The following is a 24,620-nucleotide window of genomic DNA, read 5'->3' as shown; positions in this document are numbered from 1 at the left end:
GGAACCACTGGTGACTAAATTATGCCAACATTACTGTGAGAAAAGTCTGAACTACATAACCAGGTGTCTAATAGTTTCCATGAGTGCGGACAATGTCATGCTCTATATTAGGGACCCGGCAGCCAGTACCTCACCAGTACTCGGAGAGTTAATTGAATTCGGATGCCTCTATAGCCTCACCATCAGTTGGTCTGAATTGGTTCTCTACCCTCCTTCAGAAGCAGTAAACACATTTACTCGCATTCTGAGTTGGAGTTACTACTACTGCACTCAAGCACAGTTTGTGCCCTTTTGGCACCACCCCATGCCTTTTCAACAAAATATGGCATCATACCCAGTGAATGCAGCTCTTTGTTCCCCTGCCAGTCGCCAGAGAGTGGGCATCAACAGGGCCAGGTACACTGTTAGGGCTTGGGATAATTTGAGATGGCAAGCTAATTTTAGATTGCCTACTGGCTGCATGACTTATGATCCAGAAACCGGTGCAATCATTGTCTGTGGATTGAGGTGTATGCACCCAAGTGACCCCCTGAAATTGACCTTGGCGACCTATACCCCAATGGCAAAATTGTCTCATTACAGGCTTTTCTGGTGTGCCCGCACTGCATGCTTCTAGACATCCACATGTACCACAGTCTTAAGGCCACATGTAAAACTCTGCAAGGGTCCGTTCCTGCATCTCCAGTCACCCTACCATGTTTGAGAACCTTGTGGGTTCTTAGTCCCCCAGGAAGCTTATCACCTGATTATATACTACCATGCAGGACATTGCTTCTTTATGCACTCCCAGGGCCCGACTAGTATAGCAAGGGGCTCTCCGTCCCTTCCCCACTGAAAACAAACTGTGGTACTGCTGTGCCCAGATGAGTGCCCTTTCACTATTAATCTCATCAATGATTCTCACATTCTGAGGACCAAACTGGTCACGCTCATGGGGTACATTGAGGATGTAGCAGCAGAAACCAGACAACTCACTGCCATACTTCTTTTGCTTGCCAAGCACAGTGGTGATGCACTGGGGATGAACCCTGGGTCCCCCGGCTGGCTGAAAGATGTTGCTTACTTACAAGAACAACTCTATAATTATTGAGACTGATTGACCTGCAGTCCCGCCCTAAGGATATCTGGGGACTGGTAGTAAACTACCTGACCCTGCAGAGTGAACGTAATTCCCTCAGGCTGGGTGAAGGACCCCCATCCTAGGCTCTCCGCTGTGGGTTAGACGGCAGGAACTCTGGGCTGATTCCCCAATTCTGCATATGCTACATCATGGCCTGGAACTTAGCCAAGTATATGTGAACCATAACCGCAATGCCCTGTACCCTGAACAGCTGAAATCCCATGATCAAATCACCTCCCCTGGTGGGCCTATGTCCCTTGTTATACATTTGTTGTATTACTGCCTTAACTGGAGTGTAATGTACAGCAACCTGTGGTTTTGTCTGTAAGTTGCATGTTGACTGTTATATTCAAGACTTTGCATGCTCTGTGCTGTTGTATACTGTACTGGGTCTTCATTTGAATTAAAAACGGTCTAGTGGCTTTCACTACCCATGGTGCGGCGTTCTCACAATTGCCTCAGTCAGTTTTTTCTTTCTCTGAGTACTTAAAAGGCCTATAGGGTGAGATCCACAATGTTTGCATTCTTCCTAAAATAGTCAAAACTTTCTCCAAATCAGGCATAAAATGGTTACGATGTTTTATCTACTATCTGGGGTGATTGCATGAGAAGGGAAAGTTACTCCCTTGAAAGACAAATTCTCAGGAAATCTCAATTGATAGTCATAAGCAATGAATAGTCATGCCCACTTGTGCGGTTCCTGGAGCACTTTCTCATAGTATCTACGGAAGTGTAGATGTTAAGTTTTCTTCAGGATTGCTTGCAGAGTCAATTGAGAGAAACATTATGCAGCTTAGAAGAACAGGCTACCATGGCCAAATTCTTCAGACTGTACTAGAAAAAAGGTCAAGATACCCATATATGTATATAATAATTTAAAGCTAATATTTGGTCAAAACAGCCTAAATCTTTCACAAACACATTTTTGGAAAAGTAAATAAATGAAGGAAAGCAGAACAGTGTAGCACCATAGGCTGTCATTATGTAAGTTTAAAAAAAAAAAAGTCTGCGCCTTTAAGGACCATGGGACTACCAGTATACCATCATGCCCAGCAGAGCATTTGTTTCCTTTTTTTTTCTGGCTCCCGGTTACAGGATCTGGGAGCACTGAGCTGAGCCTTTTAGGCTTTTTCTCTTCAAAATTCACCAGTTGACTTTTGTGACAACTTTGTTTGACATTTTGCATCTCTCCCTTACACTTTCTGCCATTTTCTGACAGAAAAATGTGGTATTCTGTCAAATAAAATGCCATCTGTTTTTGACAAGTGTTCTGCGTGTGGGAGAAAGAAGGCCAAATCAGACCTGCACAACATCTGCATTATCTGCGTTCCAGCAAGCCATCTTCCTGATAATTGTCAGCACTGCAGGAAGTTTTTAAGGCGCACCCTAAGGGAAAGGGAGAAAATTAGCTTTGATGGCACTGAAGAAAGACACAGGGAGCATACACAGTCAGAAGGTGGGACTTCAAAGCGAGGAGAGGGTCAGTCCTCTACCTGGGCTCTGCCATCTACCTCTGAAGGATGTGGAAGGTTTAAAAAAATAAAATAAAAGTTCCATGCCAGAAAACTGACATTGGTCCTAATCGAGAGGATTGATGTCGAGGCAAGGTACAGCTCCCACTTGTCCTCTGTCAAGGACTAGATTGACTTTGAGGAAGCGACGAAGATCGATGTTGAGACAGGGCAGGTTGACGTCCAAGATCCCTACACTGTCTGCGCAGATTGAGATCATCGTCTGAGTGTCTGCATCAAGGCGTAGCGACCTATCAATGTTGAGGAGTGATCGACATTGAGGCGTCAAAGGAGGTCAGTGTTGAGAAGCAGATTGTCGTTGAGGTGTCAAAGGAGATCAACGTGACGAAGCCTTTCGACTTTGAGGACACCACAACAGGAGAACTGGAAGAAGAGGAGACACATTTATTAATCCCCAGACTCTGAATACTTGAGGATATACTCTCCTTCACCTATTGTATTACCAAACTCCCCTCCACCATGATCTCTGCCTTCTCCACTGCTGCCTCCACCGCCACCACCTTCAACGTCCCTGCTACCGGCGCCAGTTCTGCCACCTGTGGAGGCTCCTCTCCCAAGATCTGGATCGCATTCAAGAACGTGCCATTGTTGGTGCCATCAGACGGCTCAGTTCCAGGCATTCATCATCCCGACTATCTTCAAAGCGCTCCCACCTTTATACTTCTACATATCGATCCTGATCATACACAAGATCTCAACATCGCTCCAGACATACTTTTTCCACAGGAGGATACTCTCCAACACTGTTACTCACCACCACCTCGCATCTCTTGGGTGGATCATATTACCTGACCTTCCAGGAGGTCAGGTCATCAGTACAAGCTGAATCTTCCTTGTTGGCGGCGGCACACGAATATTGTTACAGCATGTCTTTACAGAGGCTTTCTTGGCTCTGACTCACGACACTCAAACCAGTGTCTTAACAAAGGATCATTACTTTCCCATTCTCAGGCTCCACCTTCTTCGGCAGCTACACTGAAATGGGCTCGCACGAAAACTAAGACTGAAACCCTTAAGGCAGTTTGCTTAGAAAGGCCAAAACAGCAGAGGTGGTCTTTCAAGCCCTACCAGCGTAGTTTTTAACCTCAGAGGGTTCAAACCCCTCACTGGTATAAAGGTCGCCGGCAACCACAACAGCAACAACCTTACCAGCAAAAGCAGCCTAGCAAAAGATCCACTCAACCGCCAGCTCTAGTTGGTAAACCTAAAACATGCTTCTCTCCTTCCCCCACTTTCGTTACCCACTCAGGAAGGAGGAAGTATATATTATTTTCTGGCAGAGTGGCAAAACAAAATCACTCATGACAAAACCATCTAATCGCCACATACAATTACTATGGTCCGAAGTCAACATCCTGCTGCAGAAACAGGAGGTGGAGGCTGTTTCTCACACAGCGGGGAACAGGCATTTATTCCAGATACATTCTAGTAAAGAATAAAGGCAAGAACGAATTCAGGCACATCCTTGACTTGAAAGTGGCCAACAAATGGATTCAGTGAGAAACGTTTTGGATGCTGGCATTACATCAGATCTATCCCCAGTACACCAGGGAAGACTGGCTCTGCTCCATAGACCTTCAAGATGCGCCCTTTCGTGTAGCAATCGCCAAGAAAAATTGCAAGTTCTGGAGGTTCTTCGTGGGCCAGGATCATTATCAGTATCGAGTACTTCCATTAGGCCTCAAGTCAGCACCCAGAACTTTCTTGAAGTGCATGGTAGTAGTGGCTGCCCACCTCAGAAAACATTCAATCTTTGTCTACCCCTAGCTAGACGATTGTCTAATCAAGGCATCCACTTCTCAGGGAGCTCAGCTTAATTACAACTGGACATGCAGTCTCCTTCAGCGGTTGGGCCTTCATATTAACCATGGCAAGTCATTGTCTACTCCTTTTCAGACTTTGCATTATTTGGAGGCTTCCATCGACACCGTTCAGGCAAGAGTGTGTCCTCCAGAGGAGAGGTTATCAGTCTGTCTGAAGTGGGTCACTGTCATGAAAGTTTCTCACCCACAGTAAGGTCAGTGTCCACTCTCCTCGGATCGATGGTCTTCTGTATCTTTCTAACTCCAAATGCCCAACTCCATGTGTCTTCTTCAGGAATGTCTTGAGGAACAGTAGGACCAGTTAATCCCCCCCACCCCCCCAACAAATGCAAAACAGTTTCTGAAATGGTGGTGCTCTCCAGCCAACCTGCTTCAAGGGATTCCATTTCATCAACAGGTTCCCTTTCAGACCATAGTGACTGATGCATCACTACTAGGGTTGGGAGCCCATGTGGATCATCTCCTAAGTCAGGGCACATTGTCTCAGAGAGATGACCTACCACACCAATCTTCTCGAGCTCCGGGCAGTTCATTTGGCGCTGAAAGCCTTTCGTCCGTCATCCAAAACCCAATCCCTGCTTGTTCATACAGACAATATGACCACCATGTTCTACTTCAACAAGCAGGGGTGAAAGAGGTCAAGACACTTATCCCACGAGGTACAAACATTCTGGAAGTGGCTCTTAGCCAGAGACCTCAGGATCACAGCAACTCATGTTCTAGGTGTGCAAAATCTTCAAGCAGGTGCCTTCATCAGAGTTTTGCAAGAAAATCACTAATGGGTCCTTCACGATGACCCTCAAAACATCTTTAGGCTGTGGGGCGCTCCGGACATTGACGTTTTCGCCACAGCAGAAAACCAAAAATGCAAAGGCTACATCTCAAGATACTTCCAACTAGAGACATTAGGAAATGCCATATGAATCAACTGGTTCAGCAAATTTCTCTGCACTTTTCCACCTATTCCCCTGATCCCGTCAGTCCTCATCAAACTGTCCCTCTCGAGAGCCAGGATGATGTTAATATCCCTGGACCTTCTTTACTGGTCAGAGCATCCACATCTTAAGCTGCCATGCATACCAGACCTGCTAACGAAGTTCGGAGGCCAGAAGGTTTACCAAAATCTCTCCTCCTTGAATTTAGCAGCATGGCTTCTGAGCTAGTGCAGTATGAACACGTGAACCTGCCACATGACTGCATGGACATCCTCAAGAAGGCTAAGCGGCTGTCGACCCGGTCAGCATATGCCTTCAAGTGGAAGAGATTTTGCATTTGGTGTTCTTCCAAGAACGTGGACCCCACAACTTGCCAGGAAGATGTCATTCTTCCATACTTATTTCAATTGGCAAAATCTGGTCTGCAATTCTCTTCCATAAAGATTCACTTAGCAGCCCTCATTACCTACAGAAAATGTCCTTCGCAAACTTCATTTTTTTTTCTTCAAAATCCCTGTGATCAAGGATTTTCTAGAAGGGTTGAAAAAGGTTTTCCCCTCCCACTAGGTGTCCTTCCTCTCCCTTGGAGCTCAACCTAGTTCTTTCACGACTCTTATATGACCCTTTCGACCCCATTCACAAGTCATTCCTGCAACATCTCTCATAGAAAACCGCTTTCCTAGTAGCAACCACAGGAGCTCGTAAGGTTAGCGAAATCCAGACCTTATGTTCTCACAAACCACACATTTTTTCATTCTAACAAAGTAATCATGAGGACTCACCCGAAATTCCTCCCAAAGATTATTTTGGATTTCCATGTCAATCAGATGTTTCATTATCAACCTCGGCTGAAAGAACCCTTCATTACCTCAATGTAAGGAGGGTTTTGAAGTTTTTTTTATCTAGCTAAAACACGTGGCCCACGAAAATCGGACCATTTGTTTATAAATTATGGCCTGCCCTAGTTGGTACAGGTTTAGTCCCTTTCAAACAATCCATCTCCCGATGGATAGTGTTTTGTAACCTGTTATGCTACCAAAAAGCAAACAAGACTGTATCAGCTAGACCTAAGGCTGACTCTACTAGGAGCAAAGCATCTACTGCCGCACTGATGAGAAATGTCCCTATAGCAGAGATTTGTAAAGTGGCTACATGGAAATATGTTTAACACATTCACCAAACACTTTGGATTGGGATACTCAAACAGATGATCAAGTAGGACAGGCCTCCCTTAGAAATCTATTTGCTAAACTGGCTAGTTTAGTCATTCCTCTGTCTTTTCCACAACTCTTGGTGGGGATGGGCTTGCTACTCTATTCAATGCTAATGACTAACATGGAGATTCCCCTTACAAAGAAGGAATGGTTTCTTTCCTGTAATCCTAGTTCTTTTTTTAGCAGAATCTCCATTGATGTCATAAGCAACACCCTGGCCTCCCCGGTGGCGATGACCGAGGCGATTATGGGACCTACCTAACACACACTCACACTCTCTCTCTCTCGCACACTCTCTCTCTCGCACACGCTCTCTCTCGCACACGCTCTCTCTCGCACACGCTCTCTCTCGCACACGCTCGCTCTCTCTCACACGCTCGCTCTCTCTCACACGCTCGCTCTCTCTCACACGCTCGCTCTCTCACACGCTCTCTCTCTCACACGCTCTCTCTCTCACACACGCTCTCTCTCACACACGCTCTCTCTCACACACGCTCTCTCTCACACACGCTCTCTCTCACACACGCTCTCTCTCACACACGCTCTCTCACACACGCTCTCTCTCACACACGCTCTCTCTCACACACGCTCTCTCTCACGCTCTCTCACGCTCTCTCACGCGCGCGCTCTCTCTCACGCGCTCTCACACGCGCTCTCACACGCGCGCTCACTCGCGCTCTCTCACACTCGCGCGCTCTCTCACACTCGCGCGCTCTCTCACACTCGCGCGCTCTCTCACACTCGCGCGCTCTCTCACACTCGCGCGCTCTCTCACACTCGCGCTCTCACACTCGCGCTCTCACACTCGCGCTCTCACACTCGCGCTCTCACACTCGCGCTCTCACACTCGCGCTCTCACACTCGCGCTCTCACACTCGCGCTCTCACACTCGCGCTCTCACACTCGCGCTCTCACACTCGCGCTCTCACACTCGCGCTCTCACACTCGCGCTCTCACACTCGCGCTCTCTCTCACACTCGCGCTCTCTCTCACACTCGCGCTCTCTCTCTCACACTCGCGCTCTCTCTCTCACACTCGCGCTCTCTCTCTCACACTCGCGCTCTCTCTCTCACACTCGCGCTCTCTCTCTCACACTCGCGCTCTCTCTCTCACACTCGCGCTCTCTCTCTCACACTCGCGCTCTCTCTCTCACACTCGCGCTCTCTCTCTCACACTCGCGCTCTCTCTCTCTCACACTCGCGCTCTCTCTCTCTCACACTCGCGCTCTCTCTCTCTCACACTCGCGCTCTCTCTCTCTCACACTCGCGCTCTCTCTCTCTCACACTCGCGCTCTCTCTCTCTCACACTCGCGCTCTCTCTCTCTCACACTCGCGCTCTCTCTCTCTCACACTCGCGCTCTCTCTCTCTCACACTCGCGCTCTCTCTCTCTCACACTCGCGCTCTCTCTCACACTCGCGCTCTCTCTCACACTCGCGCGCTCTCTCTCTCACACACTCGCGCTCTCTCACACACTCGCGCTCTCTCTCTCACACACTCGCGCTCTCTCACACACTCGCGCTCTCTCTCTCACACTCGCGCTCTCTCTCTCACTCGCGCTCTCTCTCTCACACTCGCGCTCTCTCTCTCACACTCGCGCTCTCTCTCTCACACTCGCGCTCTCTCTCTCACACTCGCGCTCTCTCTCTCACACTTGCGCTCTCTCACACTCGCGCTCGCTCTCTCTCACACTCGCGCTCGCTCTCTCTCACACTCGCGCTCGCTCTCTCTCACACTCGCGCTCTCTCACACACTCGCGCTCTCTCTCACACACTCGCGCTCTCTCACACACTCGCGCTCTCTCTCACACACTCGCGCTCTCTCTCACACTCGCGCTCTCTCTCTCACACTCGCGCTCTCTCTCACTCGCGCTCTCTCTCTCACACTCGCGCTCTCTCTCTCACACTCGCGCTCTCTCTCTCACACTCGCGCTCTCTCTCTCACACTCGCGCTCTCTCTCTCACACTCGCGCTCTCTCTCTCACACTCGCGCTCGCTCTCACACTTGCGCTCGCTCTCACACTTGCGCTCGCTCTCACACTTGCGCTCGCTCTCACACTCGCGCTCGCTCTCACACTCGCGCTCGCTCTCACACTCGCTCTCTCTCGCACTCTCTCTCACGCTCTCTCTCACGCTCTCTCACACACGCTCTCTCACACACGCTCTCTCACACGCGCTCTCTCACACGCGCTCTCTCACACGCGCTCTCTCACACGCGCTCTCTCACGCGCGCTCTCTCACGCGCGCTCTCTCTCACGCGCTCTCTCTCACGCTCTCACACGCGCGCTCTCACACGCGCGCTCTCACACGCGCGCTCTCACACGCGCGCTCTCACACGCGCGCTCTCACGCGCGCTCTCACACGCGCGCTCTCACACGCGCGCTCTCTCTCACACGCGCTCTCTCTCACACGCGCGCTCTCTCACGCGCGCGCTCTCTCACGCGCGCGCTCTCTCACACGCGCGCTCTCTCACACGCGCGCTCTCTCACACGCGCGCTCTCTCACGCGCGCGCTCTCTCACGCGCGCTCTCTCTCACACTCGCGCTCTCTCTCACACTCGCGCTCTCTCTCTCACTCGCGCTCTCTCTCACTCTCTCACTCGCGCTCTCTCTCACTCTCTCACTCGCGCTCTCTCTCACTCTCACACTCGCGCTCTCTCTCACTCTCACACTCGCGCTCTCTCTCACTCTCACACTCGCGCTCTCTCTCACTCTCACACTCGCGCTCTCTCTCACTCTCACACTCGCGCTCTCTCTCACTCTCACACTCGCGCTCTCTCTCACTCTCACACTCGCGCTCTCTCTCACTCTCACACTCGCGCTCTCTCTCACTCTCACACTCGCGCTCTCTCTCACTCTCACACTCGCGCTCTCTCTCACTCTCACACTCACACTCTCTCACTCTCACACTCGCGCTCTCTCTCACTCTCACACTCGCGCTCTCTCTCACTCTCACACTCGCGCTCTCTCTCTCTCACACTCGCGCTCTCTCTCACTCTCACACTCGCGCTCTCTCTCACTCTCACACTCGCGCTCTCTCTCACTCTCACACTCGCGCTCTCTCTCACTCTCACACTCGCGCTCTCTCTCACTCTCACACTCGCGCTCTCTCTCTCTCACACTCGCGCTCTCTCTCTCTCTCACACTCGCGCTCTCTCTCTCTCTCACACTCGCGCTCTCTCTCTCTCTCACACGCGCTCTCTCTCTCTCTCTCACACTCGCGCTCTCTCTCTCTCTCTCTCTCACACTCGCGCTCTCTCTCTCTCTCTCACACTCGCGCTCTCTCTCTCTCTCACACTCGCGCTCTCTCTCTCTCTCACACTCGCGCTCTCTCTCTCTCTCACACTCGCGCTCTCTCTCTCTCTCACACTCGCGCTCTCTCTCTCTCACACTCGCGCTCTCTCTCTCTCTCACACTCGCGCTCTCTCTCTCTCACACTCGCGCTCTCTCTCTCACACTCGCGCTCTCTCTCTCTCTCTCACACTCGCGCTCTCTCTCACACTCGCGCTCTCTCTCACACCTGAATCAACTGCCACCAGCTGGGCATGATGGAATACTTTCGGTCCCTGGGCCCTTAACCCCTTCGCTGCCAGGCCTTTTCCCCCTCCTGTGCCAGGCCTTTTTTTGCTTATTTGGGGCAGTTCGCGCTTAGGCCCTCACAACTTTTTGTCCACATAAGCTAACCAAGCCAAATTTGCGTCCTTTTTTTTCCAACATCCTAGGGATTCTAGAGGTACCCAGACTTTGTGGGTTCCCTTGAAGGAGGCCAAGAAATTGGCCAAAATACAGTGAAAATTTCGTTTTTTTCAAAAAAATTGGAAAAAGTGGCTGCAGAAGAAGGCTTGTGGATTTCCCCCTGAAAATGGCATCAACAAAGGGTTTGCAGTGCTAAACTCAGCAGCTTCCTAGCTTTCAGGAACAGGCAGACTTGAATCAGACAACCCAATTTTTCAACACAATTTTGGCATTTTACTGGGGCATACCCCATTTTTGCAATTTTTTGTGCTTTCAGCCTCCTTCCAGTCAGTGACAGGAATGGGCATGAAACCAATGCTGGATCCCAGAAACCTAACCATTTCTGAAAAGTAGACAAAATTCTGAATTCAGCAAGGGGTCATTTGTGTAGATCCTACAAGGGTTTCCTACAGAAAATAACAACTGAAAAAGAAAAATATTGAAATTGAGGTGAAAAAAACATAAATGTTTCTCTACGTTTTACTCTGTAACTTTTCCCTGCAATGTCAGATTATCGAAAGCAATATACCGTTACGTCTGCTGGACTCCTCTGGTTGCGGGGATATATAGGGCTTGTAGGTTCATCAAGAACCCAAGGAACCCAGAGCCAATAAATGAGCTGCACCCTGACGTGCGTTTTCATTCTATACCGGGTATACAGCAATTCATTTGCTGAAATATAAAGAGTAAAAAATTGCTATCAAGAAAACCTTTGCATTTCCAAAAAGGGCACAAGATAAGGTGCTGAGGAGCAGTGGTTATTTGCACATCTCTGAATTCCGGGGTGACCATACAAGCATGTGAATTATAGGGAATTTCTCAAATAGATGTCTTTTTTACACACTCTCCTATATTTGGAAGGAAAAAATGTAGAGAAAGACAAGGGGCAATAGCACTTGTTTTGCTAATCTATGTTCCCCCAAGTCTCCCGATAAAAATGATACCTCACTTGCGTGGGTAGGCCTAGCGCCGGCGACAGGAAACACCCCAAAGCGCAACGTGGACACATCCTAAATTTGGGAAAAAAACAGAGGTGTTTTTTGCGAAGTGCCTACCTGTAAATTTTGGCCTCTAGCTCAGCCGGCACCTAGGGAAAGCTACCTAACCTGTGCATTTCTGAAAACTAGAGAGCTAGGGGAATCCAAGGAGGGGTGACTTGCGGGGCTCGGACCAGGTTCTGTTACCCAGAATCCTTTGCAAACCTCAAAATTTGGCTAAAAAAACACATGTTCCTCACATTTCTGTGGCAGAAAGTTCTGGAATCTGAGAGGAGCTACAAATTTCCTTCCACCCAGCGTTCCCCCAAGTCTCCCGATAAAAATGATACCTCACTTGCGTGGGTAGGCCTAGCGCCGGCGACAGGAAACACCCCAAAGCACAACGTGGACACATCCTAAATTTTGGGGAAAAACAGAGGTGTTTTTTGCGAAGTGCCTACCTGTAGATTTTGGCCTCTAGCTCAGCCGGCACCTAGGGAAACCTACCAAACCTGTGCATTTCTGAAAACTAGAGACCTAGGGGAATCCAAGGAGGGCTGACTTGCGGGGCTCGGACCAGGTTCTGTTACCCAGAATCCTTTGCAAACCTCAATTTGGCTAAAAAAACACGTCCCTCACATTTCTGTGGCAGAAAGTTCTGGAATCTGAGAGGAGCTACAAATTTCCTTCCACCCAGCGTTCCCCCAAGTCTCCCGATAAAAATGATACCTCACTTGCGTGGGTAGGCCTAGCGCCGGCGACAGGAAACACCCCAAAGCGCAACGTGGACACATCCTAAATTTTGGGAAAAAAGAGGGTTTTTTTGCGAAGTGCCTACCTGTAGATTTTGGCCTCTAGCTCAGCCGGCACCTAGGGAAACCTACCAAACCTGTGCATTTCTGAAAACTAGAGACCTAGGGGAATCCAAGGAGGGCTGACTTGCGGGGCTCGGACCAGGTTCTGTTACCCAGAATCCTTTGCAAACCTCAAAATTTGGCTAAAAAAACACATGTCCCTCACATTTTTGTGGCAGAAAGTTCTGGAATCTGAGAGGAGCTACAAATTTCCTTCCACCCAGCGTTCCCCCAAGTCTCCCGATAAAAATGATACCTCACTTGCGTGGGTAGGCCTAGCGCTGGCGACAGGAAACACCCCAAAGCGCAACGTGGACACATCCTAAATTTTGGAAAAAAACAGAGGTGTTTTTTGCGAAGTGCCTACCTGTAGATTTTGGCCTCTAGCTCAGCCGGCACCTAGGGAAACCTACCAAACCTGGGCATTTCTGAAAACTAGAGACCTAGGGGAATCCAAGATGGGGTGACTTGCGGGGCTCGGACCAGGTTCTGTTACCCAGAATCCTTTGCAAACCTCAAAATGTGGCTAAAAAAACACATGTTCCTCACATTTCTGTGGCAGAAAGTTCTGGAATCTGAGAGGAGCCACAAATTTCCTTCCACCCAGCGTTCCCCTAAGTCTCTCAATAAAAATGGTACCTCACTTCTGTGGGTAGGCCTAGCGCCCACGAAAGGAAATGGCCCAAAACACAACGTGGATAGAACATATTATTTCACAGAAAACAGAGGTGTTTTTTGCAAAGTGCCTACCTGTGGAGTTTGGCCTCTAGCTCAGCCGGCCCCGGGGGGGGGGGGGGGGGGGGGGGGGGGGGGGGCAGAAATGCCCTAAAATCAATCTGCAGCCCCCAAACCCCCTCCCCCCCCCCCCCGGAGCGACCCTTGCCTACGGGGTCGCTCCCCCTGCGTGACATTGGCGCCAAAAAACAAATCCCAGGTGCCTAGTGGTTTCTGCCCCCAAGGGGGGCAGAAATGGCCTCAATACAATTTGCCCACCAGGGGAGCGACCCTTGCCTGATGGGTCGCTCCCCATCTCGAAAAAAACAAACAAACAAAAAAAAAAACACAACAAAAAAATTTGCCCTGGTGCCCTGAGGGTTCTGCCCCCCCCGGGGGCAGTTCGGCCTAATAATAGGCCGATCTGCCCCCAGGGGGGGCAGAAATGGCCTAAAATAAATTTGCCCCCCAGCCCCCACCCACCCCGGGAGCGACCCTTGCCTACGGGGTCGCTCCCCCTGCGTGACATTGGCGCCAAAAAACAAATCCCCGGTGCCTAGTGGTTTCTGCCCCCTTGGGGGCAGATTGACCTAAAATCGGCCAATCTGCCCCCAAGGGGGGCAGAAATGGCCTAAATATAATTTGCCCCCCAGGGGAGCGACCGTTGCCTGATGGGTCGCTCCCCATCTTGAAAAAAACAACACAACAAAAAAAAATTCCCTGGTGCCTAGAGGGTTCTGCCCCCCTGGAGGCAGTTCGGCCTAATAATAGGCCGATCTGGCCCCAGGGGGGGCAGAAATGGCCTAAAATAAATTTGCCGCCCCCCCCCCCCCCCGGGAGCGACCCTTGCCTACGGGGTCGCTCCCCCTGCGTGACATTAGCGCCAAAAATCAAATCCCCGGTGCCTAGTGGTTTCTGCCCCCTTGGGGGCAGATTGACCTAAAATCGGCCAATCTGCCCCCAAGGGGGGCAGAAATGGCCTAAATATAATTTGCCCCCCAGGGGAGCGACCCTTGCCTGATGGGTCGCTTCCCATCTCAAAAAAAACAAACAAAAAAAAAACACAACAAAAAAATTTGCCCTGGTGCCCTGAGGGTTCGGCCCCCCCCTGGGGGCAGTTCGGCCTAATAATAGGCCGATCTGCCCCCAGGGGGGGGCAGAAATGGCCTTAAATAAATCCCCCCCCCCCCCCCCCCCCCCCTGGAGCGACCCTTGCCTACGGGGTCGCTCCCCCTGCGTGACATTGGCACCAAAAATCAAATCCCAGGTGCCTAGTGGTTTCTGCCCCCTTAGGGGCAGATTGAGCTAAAATCTGCCCCCAAGGGGGGCAGAAATGGCCTAAATACAATTTGCCCCCCAGGGGAGCGACCCTTGCCTGATGGGTCGCTCCCCATATCGAAAAAAAACAAACAAACAAAAAAAAAAACACAACAAAAAAATTTGCCCTGGTGCCCTGAGGGTTCTGCCCCCCCCTGGGGGCAGTTCGGCCTAATAATAGGCCGATCTGCCCCCAGGGGGGGCAGAAATGGCCTAAAATAAATTTGCCCCCCCCCGGAGCGACCCTTGCCTACGTGGTCGCTCCCCCTGCGTGACATTGGCGCCAAAAAACAAATCCCCGGTGCCTAGTGGTTTCTGCCCCCTTGGGGGCAGATTGACCTAAAATCGGCCAATCTGCCCCCAGGGGGGCAGAAATGGTCTAAATACAATTTGCCCCCCAGGGGAGCGACCCTTGCCTGATGGGTCGCTCCCCATCTCTAAAAAAAAAAACACACAAACAAAAAAAAAACAACACAACAAAAAAAAATTCCCTGGTGCCTAGAGGGTTCTGCCCCCTGGAGGCAGTTCGGCCTAATAATAGGCCGATCTGCCCCCAGGGGGGGCAGAAATGGCCTAAAATAAATTTGCCCCCCCCCCCCCCCCGATTTCCCCCCCCCCCCCTCCCCCCTCCCCCCCCCTCTGGGAGCAACCCTTGCCTACGGGGTCGCTCCCCCTGCGTGACATTGGCGCCAAAAATCAAATCCCAGGTGCCTAGTGGTTTCTGCCCCTTTGACCTAAAATCTGCCAATCTGCCCCCAAGGGGGGCAGAAATGGCCTAAATACAATTTGCCCCCCAGGGGAGCGACCCTTGCCTGATGGGTCGCTCCCCATCTCTAAAAAAAGAAACAACAAAAAAAAAAACACAAAAAAAAAATTTGCCCTGGCGCCTAGAGGTTTCTGCCCCCCCTGGGGGCAGATCGGCCTAATAATAGGCCGATCTGACCCCAGGGGGGGCAGAAATGGCCTAAAATAAATTGCCCTCCCCCCCAGGGAGCGACCCTTGCCTAAGGGGTCGCTCCCTTTGCGTGAAATTCACGCAAAGAAAAAATTCCCTGGTGTCTAGTGGTTTCTACCCCTCTTGGGGGCAGATTGGCCTCATCAAAATAGGCCAATCTGCCCCCAAGGGGGGCAGAAATGGCCAAAATATAATTTTCCCCCAAGGGGAGCGACCCTTGCCTAAGGGGTCGCTCCCCACCAAAAAAAAAAGAAATGAAACATAAAAAAAAAAAAAAATGGTCCCTGGTGCCTAGAGGTGGGGCAGAAAAGGCCTTCTCAAAAAAATGCCCCCCCTGGGAGCGACCCTTGCCCAAGGGGTCGCTCCCTTTGTGTGTTTCAATAAAAAAAAAAAAAATCCCTGGTGTCTAGTGGGGTTTCAAAAGCCGGATTGCAAGCAATCCGGCTTTTGAAACCCTCGGAGGGACTTCAAAGGGAAGGAAATACTTTTCCTTCCCTTTGAAGCCCCTCCGGACCTCCCAAGTGATTGAAAAAGAAATGCTTTTGCATTTCTTTTTCAATCGCGCTGGAAGCAGAGCTTCCAGCGCGACTAGGGAGGCCCCTGTGACAAATCAGCGCGCGCTGACGTCTCAGGGGAGGGTGGGGGGTGAAAGGGGAAGGTCTTCCCCTTCCATCCCGACTTGGGGGGGGGAAGGGGGGTGCACGGGGGGGCGCGCTAGCGCGCCCCCAAGTTCCCCTGTGCCTAGTACGAGATGATCTCGTCCAAGGCACAGGGGAACTGTAGCCTTGGACGAGATCATCTCGTCCAAGGCACAGAAGGGGTTAAAGGCGCAGACTCTGTTTTAAACTCACATGACTGCCTATGGAGCTACACTGTCCCGCTCTTTCATCTCTTTACTTTTACAAAAAAAAAGTGCTTATGAAAGAGATTTAAGTTGTCTTTACAAAATATAAGCTTTAAATTATGTACATATGAGTTTCTTTCCCTTTTTTTAAGTACAATCTGAAGAATTTCGGCCATGGTAGCCTGTTCCGAAAGACTGCATGTATTTCTATTCCGCGATTTTGCAGACCTTTCAGTGGAAAGCCGAACATTTACAATTAAGAAAAAGTACTCCGGGATTACCCCCCCCACATGGGTGGGACTAGTCAGTGCTTATGACTTCCATGGAGATTCCCCTAAGAGAGAACTGGGATTACAGGTACAGGAACCATTCCTTATTCAGCAAGTGTCATACGATTCATGTGCAACCCGCAACGCTAGTGTGTTGCATTTGTGTTGGTCAATAAATATAAACAAAGAGGGCAGTGTTGGAGTTAAACTATATAGATGGAGCATCTCTGTGACGCTCAAAATTTGAAGGGCCCTGTCCAATTTCTTGTTCATTAGTGTGATTGATTTTATGTTTTAAAGACCTTCTTTATATTAGTGTTTTAAGTCGCGGCTGGTGGTGGGAACAAAATCACAACCTAATTCCAGGAAGAATACTCTATCTTGGATGCTGTTTTGTTAAATGCCAATAATTATTGTCCTGCATTTGTCTCCTGTACCTCTATGTAAATTCTGCTAATAAAAGCATAAAATCCAAAAGCAAGATAATTTGTATGCATGATTTCCATTCCTTTTTTAATGTTTTTTTTAACAAAACATTGTTACTTACAAGTAGATTCCAGTGGTGGAAAAAAGACTAATTTTCAAAATGTTTTCACAGTTGAGCAGCGGAGCTGTATGGGTTCAGTTCAATGATGGGACACAATTATTGGTTCAAGCAGGCGTCTCGTCCATTATTTACACAACGCCGAATGGTCAGACAACTAGGTAGGTCCAAGTCTTTGATATTTAGAAATATTTATACATGTGTGTTTATGTAGGGGGGGGGTGTGTATATATATATATATATACACACACACACACACACACGTGTGTGTATATATATATATGTGTGTGTGTATATGTATATATATATATATATATATATATATATATATATTCTCGATGGCATGTGTAGCTGCAGATACACATGCTATGCATAGTCTGCCATCTAGTGTTGGGCTCGGAGTGTTAAAAGTGTTTTTTCTTCGAAGAAGTGTTTTCGAGTCACGGGATCGAGGACTCCTCTTCGGCTCCATTGCGCATGGGCATCGACTCCATGTTAGATTGTTTTCTTTCTGCCATATGGTTCGGACGTGTTTCCTTTCGCTCTGATAGTTCGATTCGGGAAAGCTTAAACTCTTATTCTCGTCGGTATCGTTTCGATCGCGTACCATCCTCTATCGACACTTCGGTACCGTCGGGTTAAACATCTCTACTCGCCCTTCGGGGCGCGTGCGCCCAACTCTGGCCTGGTCGGGCCGACCGCGTGGAAGCCTCATGGGCTGGACCCCATTCCGCTTTTGTCCTCGGTGCCACTCAAAATTTCCCTACACAGACCAACATCTCGTCTGTGCCTTTCCCCAGACCATCGGGAAGAAAATTGAGAGGCCTGCAGATCCTTCCTTTCCAAGAAAATTCTCCGAGACAGAAGAGCCCGGAGTCTCGAGATGGCATCCAAGAGCACCAAACGTCTCCATGTGGAAGAAGAGACGATCATGCACACCGCTGTCTCCGTTCGAAGGTCCGACTCTGAGCAGGAGTCTGAGGAGGACAGACCGGTCACAGCAGGACAGCACATGAGTGCCCCTGTCCCAGCCAAGCCCAAACATAAGGCCTTGGGAACGCCACTGCCGGAAGGCCATGGCTCGACCCGTAAAAAGACCTTCAGTGATCAACCCACAACTTCGGCACCGAAAAAGGCCACGCCACCCAAGCCATCGGACTGGAGCTGAGGCTCTGTCTCAGAGTCCACCAAGCATCGGTCCTTCGAGTCGAAACCTCAAATAGTTTTTGGAGCCAAGGCCATCATTCACTCTGAGTCTTTCAATACCGAAAAATCCAGCTTCGCCGCACGAAAAGGCCGATTTTTACAGAGGGACATGGACTTCACAATCACTCAAAGCCATAAACTGACTGAGGAGCACTCCCAAATGGAGGCAATAGATGAAAGGCAAGCCAGGATTCACATCCACAAAGACACTGGCAGAATTTATAACAGCACCTCCTCTAAAGCCTAAGAGGAAATTAGCTTTTCAGGAAGAATTGGACACTGCTCAACCACCAGCTAAAGTGCCAAAAACCAAAGAGAAACCTTCACCTCCTCAATTTTCTACTCAGTCTCCTCCTCACTCTCCTCATTTGCTTATCTCTCCCCCTACTAGTCCCACACCTGTGCAATCACCAGCACATTCATTTGATTCACAGCAGGACAATGTGGATCCATGGGATCTTTATGATCCAGATCCCATTCCAGATAACAACCCAGGCTGCTATCCCTCTAAGCCATCACAACCAGAGGATAGCACAGGCTAAACTCAGGTCATAGCTAGGGCGGCAGCCTATCGCAATGTCACCATGCACACCGAGCCGTTAGAGGATGACTTACTTTTTAATACACTCTCCTGTACACATGCAACTTATCAGTCGCTTCCCATGCTCCCCGGCATGTTAAAGCATGCTGACCAAATATTCAAGGAGCCAGTTAAGACTAGAATAATTACTCCTAGGGTGGAGAAAAAATATAAGCCATCTCCCTCTGATCCTGCCTTTATCACACAACAGTTGCCTCCGGACTCTATAGTGGTAAGCGCAGCCAGAAAAATAGCAAACTCGCAGTCATCTGGGGATGCACCCCTACCAGACCAGGAGATTAGAAAGTTTAATGCAGCGGGCAAAAGGGTGGCATCTCAGGCAACTAACCAGTGGAGGATAGCCAACTCTCAGGCATTGTTTCCTAGATACGATAGGGCCCACTGGGATGAGATGAAAGACATAATACAACATCTCCCCAAGGAACAACAGAAAAGGGCACAACAAATAGTTGAGGAAGGGCAAGCTATCACAATCAGATCAGGTCAGCCCTAGACTCTGCAGATACAGCAGCTAGAACCATCAACACTGCTGTCACCATAAGAACACAAGCATGGCTTAGGTCTTCAGGATTTAAGCCTGAAATACAACAGGCTGTCCTCAATATGCCATTTAACCAAAAACAGCTTTTTGGCCCAGAGGTGGACACAGCTGCTGAAAAAATGAAAAAAGATTCGTACACAGCTAAAGCCATGGGTGTTTTGTATACTACACAATACAGGGGATCCTTTCGTAAGCCCGAGTACGGAGGTGGATTTAGAACCCAAACACCTGAGGCATCCACCTCACAAAGTCGGCCTACCAACCTCAATATCAGAGGTGGTTTCAAAAGCACTTAGAGAGGCCAGTACCCCAGAGGCAGGGGAAAATATCTGTCAGCAAAACAAGCCTCACAACAGGCAAAACAGTGACTTGATCCATCCCTTACCAAATCACACCTCACCTGTGGGAGGAAGACTGCAAAGGTTCCCCAACAATTGGCTACCCATTACCGCAGACAGCTGGGTATTATCAATTATCCGCAATGGCTATTGCATAGAATTGGCACAAACTCCACCAAATATTCCACCAAAATCACACAACCTCTCCACATAACATATCGCCCTGTTGCAAGAGGAAGTAAAAATATCTATTACTCAAACAAGCATTAGAGCCAGTCCCACAAAATCAACTAGGAACAGGAGTTTACTCGCTGTATTTCCTCATTCCCAAAACGGACGGAACCTTAAGGCCAATATTAGATCCCAGAACCCTCAATCTTTACATCCTGTCAGAACACTTTAACATGGTAACACTACAGGATGTTGTCCTACTACTTCAACAACACGATTTCATGGCAACATTAGACCTCAAAGGTGCGTATTTTCACATACCAATCCATCCAGCGCACAGGAAATATCTCAGGTTTGTGATTCAAGGAAAGCATTATCAGTTCAAAGTGTTACCCTTTGGAATAACAGCTCCCTGAGTATTCACAAAGGGCCAGATGTTCCATCACGGCCCATTGCGATTCGGTAATAGCGATTTTTAAGAAATCGCTATTACCGACTCGCAAAGGGCCATGTATCACATTTGCAAATCGGTAATAGCGATTTCTTAAAAATCGCAAATGCTATTACCGAATCGCAAACTGCGATACCGGACCCATTCGCAGCTATGGGCCTGTTGGCCCATAGCTGCGAATATTTTGCATTTCCAAAATTGCGATTTCTGAACCAGAAATCGCAATTTTGGAAATGCAAAAGGCCAGGGTGCCGGGGACCTAAGGCCCCCTCTCCTGCACCCCAAAAACGTTTTTTCCAACATGTAAGGTACACACATGCCAAAAAGGCATGTGTGCTTTACATGTTTAATTTAAAAATGCAGTTTAACTGCATTTTTAAATTTTGCACCAGGTTACCACCTGGTTGCAAAGCATGGTATTTTGCAAGTGCAAAATACCATTTCTGGAAAAATCAGTTTGCAATGTGTTTTTTTATTTTTATTTTTTTTCCCCCACCATAGCCTTGCGACCTGGAAATTGCGATTCCAGGTCGCAACGCAAGAAATCGCTATTTTAGCGATTTCTTATTTGTGGTCTGCGAATGCATTTCATGCATCGCAGACCACTGTTTTGCACTCGCAAACGGCCTAATTTACAGATTCGCACCATTTGCGAGTGCAAAACATTTTAATACATCTGGCCCAAAATTCCTGACAGTAGTTGCAGCCTAACTTAGAAGGCAACACATTCATGTCTTCCCATACCTGGACGATTGGCTAATAAAATCTAACAGTCATACACAGTCTCAAAATCATACGCATTATGTAATACAAACCCTACTCAACCTAGGGTTCTCCATAAACTACCAAAAATCCCACCTACAACCTGTGCAAATTAAACAGTATTTAGGGGCAACACTAAATCCACAAACAGCGCTTACAAGCCCAAGTCCACAAAGAATACAAGCATTTCGCAATATATTGCCACAACTGCAGCCAGCCCAACAGCACACTGTCAAATTCGTCATGAAATTATTGGGCATGATGGCATCCTGTATCGCCATTGTCCCACATGCAATACTAAACATGCAGCCTTTACAACGGTGCCTTACACAGCAATGGTCACAGGCACAGGGTCAACTTCACGATCTAGTGTTGACAGACTGCCAAACATGCACATCCCTTCAGTGGTGGAATTCCACAAACCTAAACAAAGGGCGGCCATTTCAAGACCCCGTGCCTCAGACCATACTTACAACAGATGCATCAATGATTGGCTGGGGTGCACACCTCAACAATCACAACATTCAAGGACAATGGGACGCCAAACAAAAGAGTTGCTAGCTGTATTCCTAGCACTCAGAGCTTTTCAGACTCTTCTCAGTCACAAGAATATCCTTTTCAAAACAGACAATATGACAACAATGTATTACCTAAACAAAAAAGGAGGGACCCATTTATCCCAACTCTCCCTCCTAGCCCAAAAAATTTGGCAATGGGCAATCCACAACAAAGTTCACCTGGTAGCACAATACATTCCAGGGATACACAACCAATTGGCAGATGTTCTCAGCAGAGATCATCAACAAACACACAAGTGGGAGATTCACCCTCAAGTGCTTCAACTATACTTTCAACATTGGGGAACACCAGGTGTAGATCTATTAGCCACCAGCGAAAATGCAAAATGCTAAAACTTCGCATCCAGGTACCCACATCCCCTATCCAAGGGCAATGCTCTATCGATGAACTGGTCAGGGATATTTGCTAACGCTTTTCCCCCTCTCCCGCTCATTCCATTTCTAGTCAACAAACTGCATCAAAACAAGCTAAAACTGATACTCATAGCGCCGACTTGGGCACGTCAACCCTGGTACACAACACTATTAGACCTGTCAGTAGTACCACATATCAAACTCCCAAACAGACCAGATCTGTTAACACGAAACAAACAACAGATCAGGCATCCAAATCCCAACATACTCAATCTAGCGATTTGGCTCCTGAAGTCCTAGAATTTGGGTATCTACAACTACCATCTGAATGTGTGGAAGTAATGAAACAAGCAAGAAAACCCACTACCAGGCAGTGCTATGCCAACAAATGGAAAAGGTTTATGTATTACTGACAATCTAAACAAATTACCCCTCTTTTAGCATCAATACAAGACATTGTATGTTGTTTGCTTCATTTGCAAAAAGCAAACTTAGCTTTTTCATCCATAAAAATACATCTCACTGCAATCTCTGCGTGCTTGCAAAATAAACACAGCTCTTTATTTAGAGTTCTTGTTATCAAAGCCTTCATGGAAGGGTTAAAACGCATCATCCCACCTAGACCGCCTCCAGTGCCTTTGTGGAATCTAAACATAGGGCTCACGCTACTTATGAGCCCACCATTTGAACCTATGCACTCATGTCAGATTCAATACCTAACATGGAAAGTTGCCTTCCTAGTCACAATTACTTCATTGTGAAGAGTTAGTGAAATCCAAGCTTTCAAAATTCAAGAACCATTCATACAAGTACACAAACATAGTCGTACTTCGAGCTAAACCAAAATTTCTCCCAAAGGTTGTATCACCGTTTCATATCAAACAGTGGAACTACCAGTCTTCTTCCCATAGCCAAATTTCTGTGGCAGAAAAAGCCCTGCATACATTAGATATTAAAAAAGCCTTAATGTATTACATAGATAGAACAAAATCATTTAGAAAAACGAAACAGTTATTTGTGGCGTTCCAAAAACCACATACTGGTAACCCCATTTCAAAACAAGGTTTAGCAAGATGGATAGTAAAATGCATCCAAACATGTTACCTTAAAGCTAAAAGGCAACTCTTAGCTACACCTAGAGCACATTCCACAAGGACAAAAGGGGCTACAATGGCTTTCTTAGGAAATATACCAATTGCTGAAATTTGTAAAGCAGCTACTTGGTGAACACCACATACATTTACCAAGCATTACTGTGTAGATGTGTTAGCAACGCAGCAAGCCACAGTAGGCCAAGCTGTACTAAGAACATTTTTTCAAATAACTTCAACTCCTACAGTCTAACCACCACTTTTATGGGAGGAAAAACTGCTTTGTAGTCTATGCATAGCATGTGTATCTGCAGCTACACATGCCATTGAAAGGAAAATGACACTTACCCGGTGTACATCTGTTCGTGGCATGTTCCGCTGCAGGTTCACATGCACCCTCCCACCTCCCCGGGAGTCTGTAGCCGTTTAAGTTCAACATTCACTTGTACATATGTATGTATATATGTGTATGTATATATATGTATGTGTGTGTGTATATATATGTGTGTGTGTGTGTGTGTGTGTGTGTGTGTGTGTGTGTGTGTATATATATATATATATATATATATATATATATATATATAATATTCCATTTGCATGGACATCTCTTTTCTTTATACTCTCACTCCTACCTTACCCTCTGCGGGAAAACAATCTAACATGGAGTGGAAGGAATTTTACAAGTTGTTTTTCTTCGAAGAAGTCTTTTCGAGTCACGGGATCGAGTGACTTCTCCCTTTCGGCTCCATTGCGCATGGGAGTCAACTCCATCTTAGATTGTTTTCCCTGCAGAGGGTGAGGTAGGAGTTGTTAAAGTAAGGATACTAGAGGTGCCCATGCAATGGAGTAAATGTATGTACATAGAGTATTAAAGTAAAAAATATTTACATATATACAATTTCAGTGCAACTAAGACGGCTACAGGCTCCCGGGGAGGTGGGAGGGCGCATGTGCATCTGCAGCGCAACATGCCACAAACAGATGTACACTGGGTAAGTGACATTTTCCGTTCGATGGCATGTGTAGCTGCAGATACACATGCTGTGCATAGACTACAAAGCAGTAATCTCCCCAAAAGCGGTGGTTAGCCTGTAGGAGTTGAAGTTGTCTGAAATAATGTTCTTAGTACAGCCTGTCCTACTGTGGCTTGTTGTGCTGCTAACACATCTACACAGTAATGATTAGTAAATGCATGAGGCGTAGACCATGTGGCTGCCTTACAAATTTCTGTCATTGGTATATTACCAAGAAAAGCCATTGTGGCGCCTTTCTTTCTAGTGAAGTGTGCCCTTGGTGTAATGGGTAATTCTCTTTTAGCTTAAAGGTAACCGGTTTGAATGCATTTAACTATCCATCTTGCAATGCCCTGTTTGGATATACGGTTACCTGCATGAGGTTTTTGGAAAGCTACGAACAATTGTTTAGTTTTACAAAATTGTTTTGTTCTGTCAATGTAATACATTAGCGCTCTTTTTATGTCTAATGTATGCAATGCCCTTTCAGCTACTGAGTCTGGCTTTGGAAAGAAGACTGGGAGTTCCACAGTTAGGTTTAGATGGAATGGTGATATGACTTTTGGTAACATTTTTGGATTTGTACGGAGAACCACTTTATGTTTATGTATTTGTATAAAGGGTACTTGAATAGTAAATGCCTGTATTTCACTAACTCTTCGAAGTGATGTGATGGCTATTAGAAA

General features: G+C 47.9%; 1 protein-coding gene across 3 annotated transcripts in view; it reads left to right on the top strand.

Moving 5' to 3' along the window:
* The window catches only part of PLK4 (polo like kinase 4), a 107,731-nt gene that overhangs the window by 66,344 nt on the left and 16,767 nt on the right, over positions 1-24,620 (top strand). For all 3 annotated transcript variants that reach the window (XM_069242322.1, XM_069242316.1, XM_069242327.1), the window contains one exon: positions 16,883-16,989. In XM_069242322.1, coding sequence (XP_069098423.1) covers positions 16,883-16,989 — 107 coding nt within the window. The remainder of the gene's footprint in view (positions 1-16,882; positions 16,990-24,620) is intronic.

This window comes from Pleurodeles waltl, chromosome 1_2, assembly GCF_031143425.1.
Source record: "Pleurodeles waltl isolate 20211129_DDA chromosome 1_2, aPleWal1.hap1.20221129, whole genome shotgun sequence".
Taxonomy (NCBI): domain Eukaryota; kingdom Metazoa; phylum Chordata; class Amphibia; order Caudata; family Salamandridae; genus Pleurodeles; species Pleurodeles waltl.
Note: the sequence above shows the minus strand (reverse complement) of the source record. Positions and strands in the feature narration are given on the sequence as shown.